This window comes from Elgaria multicarinata, chromosome 19 (assembly GCF_023053635.1).
Source record: "Elgaria multicarinata webbii isolate HBS135686 ecotype San Diego chromosome 19, rElgMul1.1.pri, whole genome shotgun sequence".
In the NCBI taxonomy this organism is placed as follows: domain Eukaryota; kingdom Metazoa; phylum Chordata; class Lepidosauria; order Squamata; family Anguidae; genus Elgaria; species Elgaria multicarinata.
This window is the reverse complement of record NC_086189.1, coordinates 16,801,042-16,819,262: the sequence shown is the minus strand read 5'-3', so window position 1 is coordinate 16,819,262 and position 18,221 is coordinate 16,801,042. Positions and strand designations below refer to the sequence as shown.

At 46.2% G+C, this 18,221-nt stretch overlaps 1 protein-coding gene across 1 annotated transcript in view; it reads right to left on the bottom strand.

Moving 5' to 3' along the window:
• The window catches only part of NTNG2 (netrin G2), an 80,460-nt gene extending 62,794 nt beyond the window's left edge, over window positions 1–17,666 (bottom strand). The window contains exon 1 of the mRNA XM_063145003.1: window positions 17,055–17,666. Within this exon, the coding sequence (XP_063001073.1) occupies window positions 17,055–17,267 (213 nt within the window). The 5' untranslated portion in view covers window positions 17,268–17,666. The remainder of the gene's footprint in view (window positions 1–17,054) is intronic.
• Window positions 17,667–18,221: the final 555 nt, after the last annotated feature.

Genomic DNA, 18,221 nt, shown 5'->3' with positions numbered 1-18,221 from the left:
AAGCTGGTACCAATCAGAAATACTGGGCTAGGTGGACCAAGTGACTGGCTCCAGATAAGGTAGTTTTCTATGTCCTACTTGGCGAGTTTCATGCAGAAAGAAAGGGGGGAATGCTCTTGATATGGACAAGACTTGGACTGAGCTTGGAATGAAAGTTGGAGAATCTTGACCAACCCAGGTTTGTCTGATTTCCACATGTCTACCTGGAAATGTGATGCACCACGAGCTTACTGTAAAGGTCAGTTTCTGGTTTCACCTCATTAATATATATTACATGGTTGCATGGATCCCAAGGGAGCTGCAGGAGTTGAGAGTTATGAGCAGGGATACCCCAGAACCAGCTGGCTCTGCAGAAGACAGCAGCATAGGGTAGCAATGGAGGGAAAGAAGGAATGAGGGAACCAGCGATGGTCTCAGGAATATTAGAAGCTGTTGTATGCTGAGTCAGCCCTTGGTCCCTCTAGCTCAGTCTTTTGACTGACAGCAAGGGCTCCCCAGAGTTTCAGGTAGAGTTTCTCCAGCCCTACCTGTAGATACCGGGAATCAAACCTGGGACCTTCTGCATGGAAAACATGTGCTCCACCACTGAGCTGTGGCCTTTCCCCCTAAACAAAGTAAGATTTCAGTCCTTGTGGTTATGAATAAAGGTCTGATAGATATAGGAACAGAGGAACCTGCCTTATCCCGTGTCCGAACCCAAGTCCATCTAGCCCAATATCGTCAACACTGACTGGCAGCAGTTCTCCAGGGCTTCCTTCCCCTATCTGGAGATGCCAGGGATCAAATCTTGGACTTTCCCCATGCAAAGCAGGTGCTCTTGTCACTACGCTCCAGCCTTTTCCGTCGGCATGTGCAGGCCAACAATACTGTCGGTTTGTGCCAGTGGTAGAGTATAACAACACGTACCACCACACACACCACTGACTACCGCCTCCTCGTAAAAAGTATTTTGGGTGAGGGGAAGCCATTTCCTTGCCCAAAGCAGCATTTTTAAACCTGTGGTTGCGTTTGTACCTTTTTGATCAACATTAAGAAGAAGAAGATTTCTACTTTGCCAACAGGGAACCAAAAAAGAGTGAGCGGAGTGACATAAACACAGCTGACCTGCAAATCAATGGATTTGAGTCCGTGGGACCATGATGGATGTCAATAGTTGGAGAAATAGGTGGGGGCGGGGAATTGCCCAACTGGGCTGGAACCTTCACTCCCTGAGAAGGCTACAAACCAAAAAGCGTATTTTTGCCTATCTACTGTGGAAGTGGAGAGGAAAAGGCAGATTAAGGCCAAGTCAGGTGCAGCTGGAAAGTCTCCCTGGCTAATAAATTCGTGCTCTGACCTGGATTCCAAACCCACCCATGCATATGCAACAACAACGTAGCAGTTTTTAGACGTGCAAAACTGATCAAACGTATTATGCGGGGAGGGTGGAGGGTGGGGGAACTAGAGATTCATTTTATCCAGAGGATGCTTGGTATTTTATTTATTTATTTATTTATTACATTTTTATACTGCCCAATAGCCGAAGCTCTCTGGGCGGTTCACAAAAATTAAAACCATAATAAAAGCATAGAGTTGGAGGGGACCTTTTAGGCAGTGATGTATTTGTAAATGTTGAAGTGCAGACGCTCATCATGATAGTTTGAATTGTGCCTCTGCCACAAACTTATCCGATGGGCACCGTCTCCCCATCAGTATAATGCAAAGAATAACACTGACCTAAACGTAACAAAGGAGACTGGGGGTTATGAAGCAGATGATATCCCTTACATTCTAACAAATTACCCTGGAGGGGGACCCAAGGGTCCGAACTGTAGAATCATAGAATCATAGAATAGTAGAGTTGAAAGGGGCCTATAAGGCCATCGAGTCCAACCCCCTGCTCAATGCAGGAATCCACCCTAAAGTATCCCAGACAGATGGTTGTCCAGCTGCCTCTTGAAGGCCTCTAGTGTGGGAGAGCCCACAACCTCCCTAGGTCACTGGTTCCATTGCTGTACTGCTCTAACAGTCAGGAAGTTTTTCCTGATGTCCAGCCGGAATCTGGCTTCCTGTAACTTGAGCCCTTTATTCCGGGTCCTGCACTCTGGGAGGATCGAGAAGAGATCCTGGCCCTCCTCTGTGTGACGACCTTTCAAGTATTTGAAGACTGCTATCATGTCTCCCCTCAACCTTCTCTTCTCCAGGCTAAACATGCCCAGTTCCTTCAGTCTCTCTTCATAGGGCTTTGTTTCCAGACCCCTGATCATCCTGGTTGCCCTCCTCTGAACACGCTCCATATTGGAGATCTTTTATTGTATCAAACATCCCTTTTTTCTACCCCTTTGCCCTTGGATAACACTGACCTACCTTACAGGGTTGTTGTAAGTATTTTAACTAGAGAACACTCATCAAGCCTTTGGAACACTTGGGAGTGCTATACAAATATTAAGCATTACGTTTCTGGCCCTGCAATCTTCGTTCGCATTCCTTGATTTTTGTTTCTAAAGCAATTCAGATGTCTATTTACATTATCGCAAGTTAGCCATTAATATTCCAACACCTGTGCTCCATGTCTTTGTGCTAGCCAAACATAAGATCATGTGCTTTGCAGGGTTTCTGCTGCTGCTGTCAAATTCACAGCAGATTCACGTGCAGCAAGAAAGCAGTGAGTTTATTGCAGATTTCAGTCTCTAGATTTGGAGAAATTGAACAAGAATGGGTAAGCGTATTGCCCAGAGCTACAGGGTTATTAAGCAGCAGAGCCAACCTGGGAACAGAAATATTCTTTGCCCAGGTTAAACAACATCAAAACAAAAAACGCAACTTGGATTGTAAATTTTTGCATTCATTGGTTAACCATAAAGAGCGTTCTAAGAATTCTAATAAAATAATAACAATTTACCTAGTTCTCTAACATTTCATTTTCTCTGGAGTCTTTGTTCCTCCTGACGGTAAATGCTGTATCACCAATACAAAACCAGAGGCTATGACACTCTTGATTTGATTCCATTGTTTAAATCTAAATTCTGTATTTCAGACCTTCCTCCCTTAATATAAGCATACTATAAACATATAATATTGTGTTCAAGAGGTCCCCAACAGGTACAGGGTACGTCTACAAAGGGCAATGATGCAGGGTTACATTTTCCAAAGCAAAACTGGAACTTATCTCACTAGGCAGGTAGGGAATGCAGCTTTAAAAATCATGTATGGCCAAGAGCGCTATGGATTTATACCCACACAATTCTACTTAGAGATGTTGGAGAAATTCATAGCAGAACCAAATGAGTTTGGATTTTATGAATCTGACTCAAGGATTCTGCAGTGGACTGGCTTTTCACCTCTCAGGTGTAGTCCATAGACTTGCAGACCATTTGTAGAACCTTTGGGAATTTTGCATACATTTCATCGCAGAAAATATGTGCAAAACTACACACTCACACAAACCATCAAAAGCGTACATTTAACCCATAGGCTTAAAGTGTTAAAATGCACAATGAGCTGTCCAAGGTGCTGGTCCCATTTTGGGGATGGGCTTCAACACGTTGGAGAGCTCTTTTAGACTTCTGGGATGGTTCTGACTGAAACGCAGAATAGAAGCACAGTTCCCCTCAGTCAGAGGGTCCGAGGTTTAGGCTGACTCATTATTATTATTATTATTATTATTATTATTATTATTATTATTAATTGCATTTTTATACCGCCCAATAGCTGAAGCTCCCTGGGCGGTTCACAAAAACTAAAACCATTCAAAGTATAAAACAAACAGTATAAAAACATGATATAAAATACACGTTAAAAAGTGATTTAAAAACATATCACACATGATTAAAAACATCTTTAAAACATCCTTAAAACATTCTAAAATTCCACTGGATAGGCCTGCCGGAATAGATAATTTTTTATTGCTTTTTTAAACTCTAAAAGACTGTCAAGTTGACGAGTCTCCATTCCACAATCCGGCCATTCCACAATCTGGAATGGCCACAAGCAGGCCATTCCACAATCTGGGGGCAGCAGAAGAAAAGGTCCTCTGGGTAACAGTTGTTAATCTAGTTTTTGCTAGCTGAAGTAGATTCTTCCCAGAGGACCTGAGTGTGCGGGGCGGATTGTACGGGAGAAGGCGATCCCGCAGGTAGCCTGGACCCAAACCATGTAGGGCTTTAAAGGTGATAACCAACACTTTGTACTTCGCCCAGAAACTAATCAGCAGCCAGTGAAGAAATTTTAAAACTGGTGTTATCAACGGAGTCAATATTTGTCAGGAAAAATGCTAGCCTAAGGTGAGCAGTTTTGGTTTCAGTTCAAGGCCTGGAGGCAGAAGAGCAGCCAAATTGTGTGCATGGCACATGTTTGCACATTTGCAATTCAAGAACTGACCATCTACTATTTGGTGATGAATGTAGCTTTCCGAAAATGTCCACTTCTGCTTTTATTTCCTCCCATTAAGTTCCTATCCCTCATGGTTGCAGCTCAAGGCTTGGGGACAGAAGAGCTGTCATCTGGACAACACTCAACAGGAGTCTTTCGATTGGTACTTTTTCTTTTTTTTCTAGCCTGCCTCCATTCGCCCCTTTTCCAAGAGAATATATGGCATTTAATAAGGTTTTAAATGGCTTTGTTGCCCTCGTTGACTTCAAAGAGGAGCAGGCCCCATTTTTTTTCCTATCTTCTTTTTGAGAACGTTTTTGGCGTTCAGAGAGATCCGCTTCTCCCATCAGACCAGGTCCTACTTCAGGCAGTAGAAAATAGATCATTGAACTGTTTTAACTAAAGCTCGTGTGGGAAACTCAATCTACACAGCAAATTCTAATTTAAGACTGAGAGCGTGGCACTCTCTTTTAGGTTCTTTTGTACCTTCTCAGATTCACATCCCAGAGTGGCCAGGAACAACCTTTAGGGGTGGAAGAGAAAACCTGGCATTGGTGCCAGTGATGGAGAAATGTCACAAGCATTGAGAAGCTGATGCCGGCGAGGAGGAAGCGCCGACCTGGATTTCACACCTGGCGGTGAATGACATCGCCATGCCAGTGGTGGTGATGGAAGGCAAGGCACTAACGATCAGGACCTGTGCACCTTTTCTTCTGCTGCTTTTCAAAGAGCGATCAAAGGAATCGCTCCCTCTGAAACAATTCCTTCCATTCTAATCCCATCTTTTGAATTACATCAAGGGAGCTGAACCTTCTGCAGCCAGAGGGCCAGATTCAGTGTCGGAGGAAGTCTCGGGGGCCACATATCAGTGCTGGGTGGGGCCAAAACACCAGCATATTTTAGCTCAAGAAAGCAGTCCTATGGTCCTTGGGCAAGCATCCCAGGGGCCATGGGATTCTTAGGGTTCTGCCTTCCGAGGTCAGAAACAGCGCTCCGACCTCGGAAAATGGAGTCACGGGTTGGCCTCACCGTTGGCATGGAAAGAACTTCACCAGCTGCCCTCCGAGGTCGTGAAAATGATCTCGGAGGAGGAGGACGGTGGGCAGGGAGGGGAGGAGACTGGAGAGGCCAGGTTATGAATTATCCTGAGCATCTTCCAGCCTCCTTCCCTCTGAAGACCCCTCGCTGGATGGGCTAAAAAGCCCATCTAGCAAAATCTGCAGGGTGGGAGGACAGGGAGGTGAAGATCACCCCCACACACACACACACACACTGCTCCTTCTGCCTGGATGATTGGACGCCTCTGAGTTTGGGGGCTTCTGATCACCGAGGTTGACATTGATAGGCTTGCATCTTAAATCTCTTACTACCAGTAACTAGGTGTTAGGAAAGGCATTTCCACCTTTAAGTTGTTGGGAAAATGTCCAGATGCTGGGAAGCCAGCAAACAAAGAAGGTGGGGCCAAGGGAAGTGGGTGGGGCCAAGGGAAGTGGGTGGGGCCCTCTGGGGAGTCCAGGAGAGCCGGAATTTCCAGAGAAATCTGCAATGAAATCAAATGAGTTTGAATTTCTATGACTCCAACCTGCAGATTCCATAGCAGACCAGTTTTTCTGAAGTTGCACAGATTCTGGAGACTTGTTCTTTGTTTTAATTTGTGGGGGGGGGGGGGAAGGAGAGGTTGTGCCAATTCATACTTGAGCTAATGCGCAGTAGCACACGTGCCCATTCGTGCTGATGCACACTTGCGCAATTGGAATGCAATTCTTGTATATCCCTAAAAAAAAAAATCCCATTCTGTCAATGGGCAGATGGCGGAAAGCAAGACGCCTGACAATCTGAGAAACACAGACAGAATGGATTTAACAAAATTTGAACATCCCTTCTGCTATTCCCCAGAGACTCGGTGTTCGTTTGCCATCTCTGAGCACAGAAAGAGTGACAAAAGCCAAGAGGTACAGCTGCACCCTCCCCTTCCTTTGCTTTCTCTGCCTCTGGCAATGAGTTCTGTGGATTGGGGTTGGAGCCGTACATAAATGTTGTAATTAAGTAAATAAATAAATGTCTAACATATTTATATCTTACCTTTTTCCTGCGACGAACTCAAGTCAATTTACATAATCCTCCTCCTCTCTATTTTATCCTCATAACAGCGACCCTGTGAGGTAGGTTAGGCTGAGAGTCAGTGACTGGCTGAAAGTCATCCGGTGAGCTTCATGGCTCAATGGGGGCTAGAACCCAGGTCTCACTCATCCCAGTCCAACAGTACCCACTACGCCACACTGCCTCTCATTCCCTCCTCTCCCCCCAAAGACTGGACCATGCTTTCTTCAATCTCTCCTGCCATCCCCATTAGTGTGAACATACATAGTGTGAACATACTGAGGAGGAGGAGGAGGAGGAGGATATGCAAGGGCTAAATTATATGCATAGAAGCACAATTAGAAAAAAATGACTATCATTTTAGTTAGGGGTGCAGAACCTTAGGCTCAAGGGTCCCCAGGAAGCCCCGCCCCCTTCCCAAGGCCCCGCCTCCTTCCCCCTGATTACCAACTGCTTAGTGTTCTCCTGCTTTTGTGCAGTTCCCCCCCCATTCCAAATGGTTGAAATACCTCTCCTAAGGCTTAGCTAGAGACAGTAAGAGGTTTCAGCTAAAATAAGCTGGTATTTTTGGTACGTTGGGGGATGTAATCCAAGACATCTGGTGGACCCCAGACTGGAGAAGGCTGCTTTAACATTTCCCTATCAGTTTCCAACCACTGATGTGTTGGGTTTCTCGTCTCCCTCCCCCTTCTTTCCTCTCATCTTATGTGAAATTTACAATTCATTTTTAAGGTGTCCCTGTCTGAAGGGCATTGACAGGAACAAGAAGGAGTTCAAGAACTGTGAAAAGAAAACCCTCGACATTAATAAGCGGCAAGAATGTGCCCTGGAGTGGAAAGAGAGGCCAGATGTGAATGGAATTGGCTTCAGAACTTGGGAAGAATATCCTCCCCCCCAGCACACACATACACACACCACAAGCCACTTTTCAAATACCATCCAGAAATTGGGGTGGGTGGATGGAGGGGGGTGTTCCTGACTCTGTGCGGCTTTGAAGATTCTCACATAGCATTGAAAGCGCTCATTGCTTGGAAGAGTCACCTTGAAGATTGGGATCTTATCCGTCCCATTAATAGTGAACTCGGGTGGTGGGTGCCAACAGAAAGGGAGGCAAAACTGAGAAAGGAGAGGGAAGCAAACTCAAGGGAAACTTGTGGTCTGCAGAAGATTTTTTTTTAAACCTACGGTAATAAAACATCACACACACACACACACACACACACACGCACACGCTAATTACCCAATGATAGCCCAGCTTGCTCAGTGGCCTCTTGGAGCCATAAAATGATGAGTATGATTTGGGGGGGAAGAATACCAGGGAGCACAGAGAATGAATTGGTTTGCTTCAGTCCCTAAGGCACAATCCTGTGCACGTTTAGACAAGGGGGGAAAAGTCTAAGGCTCATGGAATTGTAGTAAGCCAACATCTGGAAGGCCGTGCGTTCCCCATGCTACTTTATTTGAAGGACAGCCAAATCCAAATTAAAGAAAAGGAATTTTAAGAGGAAGGGAGAGCAGCAGAGGGAACCCGCAATTGCCTCAAGCCAGGGAGAGTGACAGAGGCAAACTGCAACCGCAATTGCCTCAAGCCAATCCCTTTAGTACTAAACATATATTCCTATGGGCAGAAGGCACAGCAATCCACTTAGGGATGAAGGTGTGTGGGTGTGCGTGTTTGTGTGTTGAAGGGGGCCATCAGCCCCCACCTCTCAACCCTGGGTGGTCCAATCTAAATCCCAATTGTACACACACACACCTGGGACCCTTGGGTAGTATCCAATGTCAATCCTACATAGAGTAGATCCATTGAAATGAATGAGGTTATTTATTTCTTTATTACATTTCTGTTACCACTAACAACTCCCATTCATTTCAATGGGTCTACTCTATGTAGGACTAATATCGGATACTACCCCTTGAGTATACAGGCACTTCCTCCAAACGCATCCCGGCTCTCGTATTTTCACTAGCAATTCAATGAGAAACCAAGTTATTTTGTCCCGTGCAAGATGGAGATAACATCATAAGCAGTGACTTATTGCAGGCCGGCAATAGGACAAAAGCTGGGAGAATCGAATCCCAGCAAGCTAGGAGGATTGCTGTGTTGATTTGAAACCTGTATCAAGGACCCTTCTTCAAATGCAATGATATTTGGGGTGGGGGGAACACCTTCTCCAGTAATGTTCGAGTTGATCAAGCTGCCTTTATTTCTGCATTGCTTGCAAGATTGTCCTTCTGCAAAAGGACAGATGGTTGCTGCTGTTTCTTTTTTCTTTTCTTTTTTTCTCCCCCCCTTTCCCCCCCCTTCATTTTTTGACCCCTGAACCCTTTAAACAAAACAAGTACTGGTGAATTATAAATCAAATGCACCTGTTGAGTTTTGAGCTGCATGGAATAAATAGCAAGAATTAATATTTCAGGGGGAAAATATGTTTAAAAGATTCCTCCCCCCAAAAAAAAAATATAAGGGCAGGGGTAGTGGACAGGAAAAAAGAGGAAGAATTCCCTCTGTTCTTTCAAAGCCTGCTTACAATTGGATATTTTGAAATGAAGGCCAAGCGTCCACTCTGGATGGCGTTGCAAACACGCCCTCTTTTATTTGTGACCCTTACCTCTCTCCCTTGACAAATTCAGCCCCTGAGTTAATTGATTTCAAGTGTCTCTATCCCGCCTTTCCATCTTACAAGGGCCTCCAAGGAAAAATATAATAATTTTTAAAGACTAAATTAAAAGCAAAACGTGTTTCTAAATGATTCTCTCGCACCTCAATCCAGTATTATTTCTGCATTGTGCTGGGGTGGGGTAGGGGGAGATTTCTAGAAAAGGCTTTTTAAGGAGGGCAAAGGGGCTCACTCCACCTTGCATTTCCGATTACTTGTGATGACAGTGGAAGACAATGGAATCAGTTACCTAGGGAGGTGGTGGGCTCTCCCACACTAGAGGCCTTCAAGAGTCAGCTGGACAGCCATCTGTCAGGGATGCTGCAATGAGCAGTGGGTTGGACTTGATGGCCTTATAGGCCCCTTCCAACTCTATGATTCTATGACTCTATGACACATCTTAGAATATCTACGTTTCTAGCCAACTCACTTCTTCTGCACATTGGGAGACGTTTCTTCCAAGCAAGCAAATGGCCCTATTCATTAGACATGTACGTCAAAGGTACAAATCCCTCTGCTGACAATATTTACATAAAGAGATAACCACGACAAATGTTCATCAAACATCCTTTTTTTCTTTTTCATTCTCCCCCCCTTTTAATCGAGAATAAAAACCAGCGCAGGCCTTTCAATCTTGCTGAGAATCATCCCTTCCCCCACTTTGGCTGAATCGCCCAATTATATCCTAATGTGAGCAGACAGAATTTTGTCGCCGTGCCCGTGAGCTGATCAAGCGCTGAGCTGTGCTGGCGTTATTACGGCAGAGGAGGCGGAACTGCAAGAAAGGGAGCATGAACGTTCCCTCTAATAGCCAACTCTGTGCTCCCGTGCCGACGGATACGGAGCCGAGAAACGAGAGCTGAGAATCAAGAAGTATCAAAACGCTTGCAATGTTTGAAGAATTTTTTAAAAAGGTTTTAAAAGGGGGTATTCTCCCCCACCCATCCCCAAAAATCATCCCAGTGGGGAATGAGCATTTTTAGCATTTATCAGAAAGTCACAGAATTTTGAATGCCGGTTGGAAAAGAAAATCACAAAACCAGGTGGGGTGGGGGTAGGATGAATTGGCCTGCTTGAATCCCAAACAATTTATATCAGGAGTCAAACCATCTTTCCCTGCAGGGAAAGCTGGTGGATTCAATTTCAGTGGGGCGGAGATTACATTTGGGTTTTAGTCACAACCAGCCAGAAGTCTAAAGGAGCTATGCAAGGTGCTGGACCCATAAGGTCCAGTAGCCTTCCCTGGTTGCATGTTTCCTATCCTGTTCTAAAAGGTTGAAATACATCTACTAAGGAAATAAGAGCTTTAAGCTCAAATATGCTGGTCCCACCCATCACTCAGTTGTCCACCCCCGAGAGCGTGTTCACAACGGAACGTGACCTTTGGGCCGAAAGACGTTCAACACCCCAGTTTATAGTATCCAGCTTATGGAGTCTCTAGCAGCTGATGGCCTGACTGGCCAGCTGGACCCCTAAGCAAGAGCACTCCCCCATGGGGTGAGGATATACCACACCCTTCCCCAACTTGGTGCCCTTTGGATGTGTGGGACTTCAACCCCCGTCAGCACCAGCCAACATGGCCAAGGGTTAGGAATGCTGGGAGTTGTAGTCTGGAAGGCCCCCAAGTGGGGAAAGCAGAATACTGCAACATTTAGTTGCAGGACCCATTTGTTATGCTTACTGGTACCACAACATGGGACGAAGGTGAAGGGGCGATTTGTGAGCTTCATCACGGCCCATGATTCAGCACTTTAGTCATCGGTCGCAACGTTATCTGAAGCCATCATATTCCACACAAGCCAGTGCTAGGACTCCAGTCTGGAGTAGGTCTTGAACTGGACACCGCCACAGAGACGTCCAGCAAGGTTTGAGCCTTATGGGCCACCATCCACCTCTGGCCAAAGGAGGGAACTGCAGGGAAACAAGCCACTAGGAAGCCTCTGAACTGTGATAGGCTAGAATAGGTCAGGTGACACAAAATGCTCAAGCTAGTTTTGCCCAGTGGCCTGAGCAACAGGTAGGGTGGCCGGGTGGCCTACTTTACAGAGTGCAGTCCTCTATATGAAGGTCACCTAGTCGGTCTTCCACGCTATGGTGAGATTTATTGCATTTCTATTTAAATTATAGTTATTCTATCTCAGTTTGCATTTATACACACACACACATCTATAAAAGATAGCCTAACAACAGACTAATTTCGAAATATATTTAGAACTAAACGTTGCCGCTTCTACCCTCACCAGTAGCTGAAATGTTAGCGTTCACTTTGCTTTGCAGCCTCCCAGTTAATTTTATATAGGGCTGCACACTGCTTTGGTTCCGGATCAGGAGCCCAAACTGAAGCGGGCCAATTCGGACTACATCGATCCAAATCTGGATCAGGACCAGTTCAGTCTGAAGCGGTCCAGAGCGGTCGGATTAGGGGGAAAGTGCTTTGGACCACTTTGAACTGATCCAGGATGATGGCAAGCCGCTGCTGCAGCCTGCCGAGCTGCACAAGCGGACAGGACTTACTCGACCCATCCAGTTGCACCCGGCAGCCACCCATCTTCCAAGAGAGCCACTATATCTAAGGAAGATAGGGGCTCTGTATTATCATAGATGTAATGTTGCACACAATGGTACCCGTAAAGGACCATTTCCAGGTCAGACTGGGGCCAAAGCGGGCCAAGGCAGATCAGGACCAATTTGGAAGGTCTGAATCGGCCTCAGAAGTGGGTTGGGGGGTTCCTGTACAGTCCTAAATTTAAATATGTATGTATGTCCCTATATAGAAAAACACAGATTTCCATCCAGATTCCATTCTGGATTTCAGTCAAGTGCTGGACCCATTTTGGGGCTAGGGTTCAGAACTTTGGATAGCTCCTTTAGAGGCTGGTTCTGATTAACCCAGAGTGCCATCATAGAATCATAGAATAGTAGAGTTGGAAGGGGTCTATAAGGCCATCGAGTCCAAACACCTGCTCAGTGCAGGAATCCACCCTAAAGCATCCCTGACAGATGGCTGTCCAGCTGCCTCTTGAAGGCCTCTAGGGTGGGAGAGCCCACTACCTCCCTAGGTAACTGGTTCCATTGTCGTACTGCTCTAACAGTCAGGAAGTTTTTCCTGATGTCCAGCTGGAATCTGGCTTCCTGTAACTTGAGCCCGTTATTCCGTGTCCTGCACTCTGGGAGGATCGAGAAGAGATCCTGGCCCTCCTCTGTGTGACCACCTTTTAAGTATTTGAAGAGTGCCATCATGTCTCCCTGCAATCTTCTCTTCTCCAGGCTAGGCATGCCCAGTTGTTTCAGCTCCACCAAAATTGGAGCCACCACATTCCACTGATAGATAGAGGCATATGCAAATATAATGCAAAAATAATGCCCCCTTTTAGGGTGATTCATCTCTTCTTCTGGAGGTGATGCATATGCAGCCACCTTAGCAACAAGATGACTGGTGTTTCACGCCTTGCCCACTTGCATCACAAAGTTCCGCCCAAGCCTGCATCCACCACTTCAGCCACAACGATGCCAGATTGCAAGCTGCAAAGGGACATGTGGCAACCAATCAGCATCCTTGCAGATTACGTCAGTTGGTCCTTCGCAAGCATCTGCTCTTCCACTTGATACACACTGACGGAGTTTCACCTGCTCCCACTAGGTCCGTTGGTTCCCACACCCACCCACACCCAGCCAACATTTCATCAGGGCTTGATACAGCCCTGCCCGCAAATTCCAGAATTGCATGGGTTTTTACACAAGAGGGAGAAATATACTCTGCGCATGCTCAGAAGCTCTCCCTGAAATTACTTCTCCTCCTTCCAGGATTCAACCATGGCAGGTTCTGGGGCTAAAATTGAGCCAAAGGAATTCCTGCTCTTTTCTCCCCACCCCTCACCCCATAATTATATCCAATAACTGTCAAGCACTGTGAACGCTGTTTCTTAATGTTTGACAACAAAGACTTGGGCCTGGGTTCCCCCCGCCCCCTCAATGGATATCCTTTTTTTTTTTTAACGAAAAAGAAAAAGAATCCCAGTTAATGCTCTCCATCCATTATTCAGCATCTTCCAGCCGATAATGAGATCTAAAACCGACCTTTAGGTTTTTCTGAGCTTTACCTTTGATCTAGGAGGCCGTCATTATCTTTGTCCCTTAAGTTATGCAAGGCAGCACTCTAGCCCTCAGCGCCATTTTGCTGAGGCTGTACCATTTAGAGAAGAGAGGCAAGGCGGACTCTAGAGACACATAGGATGCAATCCATGAACTATGTAATTTTATATCCTGGACTTAACGGTTTTACTGGGCCCCTGTTTAGATGGCCATGCATATTTCAGCACACATCTAACACTACTCTTCGGGGGGGGGGGTTCATGCCTGCAGCCACCGTTGCATGTTTTCCAACTACTTCTACATTGCTGTTAGGGTAGAACAAACAACCAAAGACAAAATTGTTTGCCGGGACAATCAAACAATAAACAGGAAGGAATACTCTGTGGATACGCAATTTTGCACTCAAGACCCTCCTAAAACAGAGGACCATTGGGAACAACGTGGAGTCGGTTTTCCACTGCCCTGATGCTAAAGACATGGACTTGGAAGTGAACTCTTGAGAGCCACGTTCTACTGGTGGGCGGGGCCGAATGAAAAACGGGCGGGGCCAAAAACACCAGCCATATTTTAGGGCAGAGCACTTGCTGCCAGTAACTCAAGTCTTACAAATATCATTTCAACCTTGGCAGGGGGTGGAAAGATAATGCGTTTCGCCCCTGGGCTTGTTAGCATGTAGAAATCATTCATTAAAAACCATTATAAAATGGGATGGAGAAAGTGGAGAGAGAGGCGTTTTTCTCCCTCTCTCACAATAGAAGAGCATGACGTGGTTATCTCATGAGGCTGATTGGTGGGAGAATCAGGAGACACCAAAGGAAGAACTTCTTCACACAGCACGGAGTTAAACTACGGAATGAGCTATCACAAGATCATAGAATTATAGAATAGTAGAGTTGGAAGGGGCCTATGAGACCATCGAGTCCAACCCTCTGCTCAGTGCAGGAATCCACCTTAAAGCATCCCCAACAGATGGCTGCCTCCTGAAGGCCTCTAGTGTGGGAGAGCCCACCGCCTCCCTAGGTCACTGGTTCCATTGTCCTACTGCTCTAACAGTCAGCACGTTTTTCCTGATGTCCAGCTGGAATCTGGTGTCCAACCACTGCAACATGGATGGGTTTAACATGGTAAACTCCCAGCCCAGCACTACTGTTCAACAACGCTGGAGGAAATACATCCACCTATCTCAAATTCCAGTCCCTGTTCCCATGCCCAGGGAATCGCAAGCATTAATTGCACCATCCACTCTGTCTGAACGGCGGCCCTGACAGCTCTGACTGAAGTCACACAGAATTCAACTCAGGAATACAACACAGACATTCTGGTATGGAAGAACATAAGAAGCCCAAGAAGATATCAGGTCAAACTCCTTGTCTAGCTAGGGCAGGGGGTGCCCAGGTTCTTCGGGCCAGTTGGCAGGTTTGGAATTTGGAGCAGGTGTCGTGGGTGCTCTCACAAAGTGGCTGCAAAAGTGGGCATGGCTGGTCGTAACATACCCATTTCCCAGAAGGCAAACTGATGAGGCTAAAAGAAAATCAACTTGCAAAGAGGGGATGGTGGTCTGAGCTCACAAACACAAAACCACTCTTTCTAATCCACAGTTTTCTCCGAAGGGAAAGCGACGCAGCTCAAAGACAAGTCACTTGTTCAAGAAACCAAGTACACGGCAGAGAGGAGTCTGTGCCCAAATGCCAAATCACATATTTGTCCCCACGAAACGCAACAAAATACCCATTTCACAGGAGGCAAAACTGGGGCAGTTGAAACTATGTTTAATTTTTAAGAATCTAACCATGTGTTGTCGCTGTTATTTAAATCGGGCAGGGAGCCTGGTGGGTGCCCAGGACGGTATCTGTGGCCACGTTGGGCACCATGTTGGAGACCCCAGATCTCGAGGAACACAGGATGCTGCCACAAACTGAGACAGGCAATGGGTCCATCTACCCCAGTATTGCCGACACTGACTGGCAGCAATGACTCTCCAGAGTTTCCGACTGGATTCTTTCCTAGCTCTACCTGGAGATGCCAGGGATCGAAACTGGGACGTCCTGTGTGCAAAACAGGAGCTCTACACTAAGCTACAGTCCCGAGAAAAGCAAGGCACATGGAAAGTTGTCTTCTCCCATTGGTTTGTCTAGCTTGGGATTGTCGGTCTAGCTCAGTATTGTCTATCAAGCTCAGTATTGCCTATACTGACTCGTAGCAGCTCTCCTGGCCTACAGGCAGGAGTTTTTCCAGCATCTGCTACATGATCTTCCTAACTGGGAATGCCAAACATGGAAACTTCTTCAAGCAAAACGTGAGTGCTTGTCTCGGAGTCATGGTCCCTCCCCCAAGGAACTAAAAATGGACATCTTCACTTCTCCACCCTCATCAGTCTCATTTTGACCAGGAAGGCATCATGGTTGGGCACATGTCAAGGGCGCACACCCCAGCAGAAGCCCACTGAGAAGAGACACCTGGACTTGATCTTTCTCATCACCATTGCAACCTGTCTGGTTCACCTCCCTCTCGCTCTAGGCTTCATCACACCAGGGTAATACTGTGAAACCACTGCGAATTGCGTGCAAAGGACTCCGAAGTTTTCCAGTTTATATCCAGCTTTAATTGTGCGATGAAGCCAAAAGACCCGACCTATTTTGATACCCCTTTAAGAGCGAATCATTTGTTATTCTCCGAGTGGCCACTGGGGGCGCAGGAGGAGGATTTGATAGGTTTAAACTACCAATTAAACAAATGCTTACTTCTGCGTAAGTTTTAAAAATAAAGACGTCAAAATTGGCACAGTAATAGATATTAAGGAGAGCTTTAAGCATACCAAATTTGCATCAGATTGGGTCATCCGTTGATTATTTATGATTTTTTACATTTCTCCCCCTTAACCCCTTTCCTGGCATGCAAAGGATCTTAGGAGCGCTGCCACCCGGGGTGTGATTTAGCTAGCAACAACAATAATAATAACAACAGGATTATGCTGTAGGGGATAATTCAAGGGAAACAGGTATGTGGGATGAAGCTATAAGTCTTGTTCACCTCCCTCTGGGCCAGACAACAGTGGTGTTGCGAAGGAGGAACAGCAGATGGCATGGCCCCCTTGCTCCCTGACTCTCTGCCTTTCAACCAAACAAGTGGTAGCAATGATGAGAAAAAAGAAGTGAAGCAAGAGCAGTTCGTGACCATGGTGATGAGAAGGTAGACTCAGGGAGGGAGGGGGCCATTGAGGGTGTCATAGAAACGTAAGAAGAGCCACCCTGGATCAGACCAAGGCTCCATCTAACCCAACATTCTGTTCACAATGTGACCAACCAGTGTCTTGCCCAAGTGTCCTCCAAACCCTGGAGCTGGCATTGGTTCAGCATCATGGGACCAGTTCCTTTGAGCACTCACTTCCTTCTAGCTTTACCATATCATCTGGTGTATATGCAGGGCTGCCTTCACACCTGGCATCCTTGGACAGTTGCCAGGCACCGAGAAGGCCCACTGTTGATGTCTGCCCTTGACCGCCCTTTTCCTGGCCTTGTCAATTGGACCTAGCCACCATTTTAATTCCCCACCATGTCCTCAAACATCAGCACTCCCTCCAAAACCCGGAGCCAGCACCGATTCTGATTGTCTTCCTCCTCACAGATTTGCCTCACCTGGACAGCTTCTTGCTGTCCCTAATGAGACACGGGGTTGCTTGCGGTAGACCACAAGCCCTCCAGATGTTTTGGCTTGCAACTCCCATCATTATTAGTTGTGCTAGCTAAGGCTGATAGGTGTTGTGAGCAAAAACATCTGGAGGGCCTCAAATTGCCCACCCCTGCTGTTGACCAACCATGGGAAACAAATAAATAAATAAAACCTTGTATTTACATGAGTGCAAAATCTCTCCGGGGGATTTCCGCAGGTGATGCCTGATGGATCCACTCTCACGGTAGCATAGTCCTTCATGGGCACAGACTTCGGCTGGCAGGCGTAAAACTCCCACATCGGCCCGTCGTCGGTGGTCACCCAGGATTTGCAGATGTCATACTGTCCCATGACCAGTGGGAGGCAGTGCAATAAGAAAGCGGCGTGGTGCAGCATGGTAGCTGAGACCCAGTGCAAGGTTCCTGGGCAAAGGAAATGCCTAAAGTCTTGAGCAAGGCAAATGCTGACTTAGGGGTGGTTTTCCGGATCAGCATGGAAACGCCGCATCTAATACCAATAATGTACACTAAGGTGATCCAGATGTTGGCTGTGGCAAGTTTCCAAATCTAGAAGTGTCTCCGGGCAACGGGAAAGTCTCCGTTACAGATGTCACATTTGCGGATGGTTGGGTCTGAAGAATGTGAGCAACTCTTCTCAGGCTTGCTGATCAGTAGTCAAAAGTCCTCCTTAACTTCATGTTTGTCCTGGATGGGTGGGTGTTGGTGTTATTTTCTAGGTGCATACAGGCTCTTCCAAATCGGCGTGAAAAAATCTAGAGGTGACTCTCCTCAATCAATCAATAGAGTTCTCCGGTTCTGATTGTACGTTGAAATCTGAGCCGTGGAAGAGGAGGTGGGGAAGAAAACTGGAGAGGCGATACAGTTGGGGGGAGATCAAGTTTTCTTTAACCTTTTCCCTGTTCGACTACAATGGGAGCCGTTCTAAAGTGCTTTGAAGCTGAAACACGTTTTGTTTTATTTTAAGGGGGAGAAAAATATTTCATGTAAAAAAATAGCATCGTCGCATGATATAGAACTCTGAAAGCGTCAGAATCAAATCTTTGGGAAAGATCATTTCTTTGAAAAGGAGTTGTTTAACGCAAGTTTGACTTGGCAATACTCCTCATTTTCTTTTTTAGTTGGTTTTTTTTGTGGGGGAAGGACTCATGGAAGAGGAGGGAGGGACTCGGGAAGAGTAATTGCTGCCTTTCGCCAACTTTAATGCAAAATATTCCAAAGCTTTTCAGCTACAGACCACGTGTTGTCCTGAGATCTTGCTTCTCCTTGAGGATCCACCACCTGGAACATTAAAAAAAAAAAAGTCAAATTGGATGGGAGGTAGAAATAACAT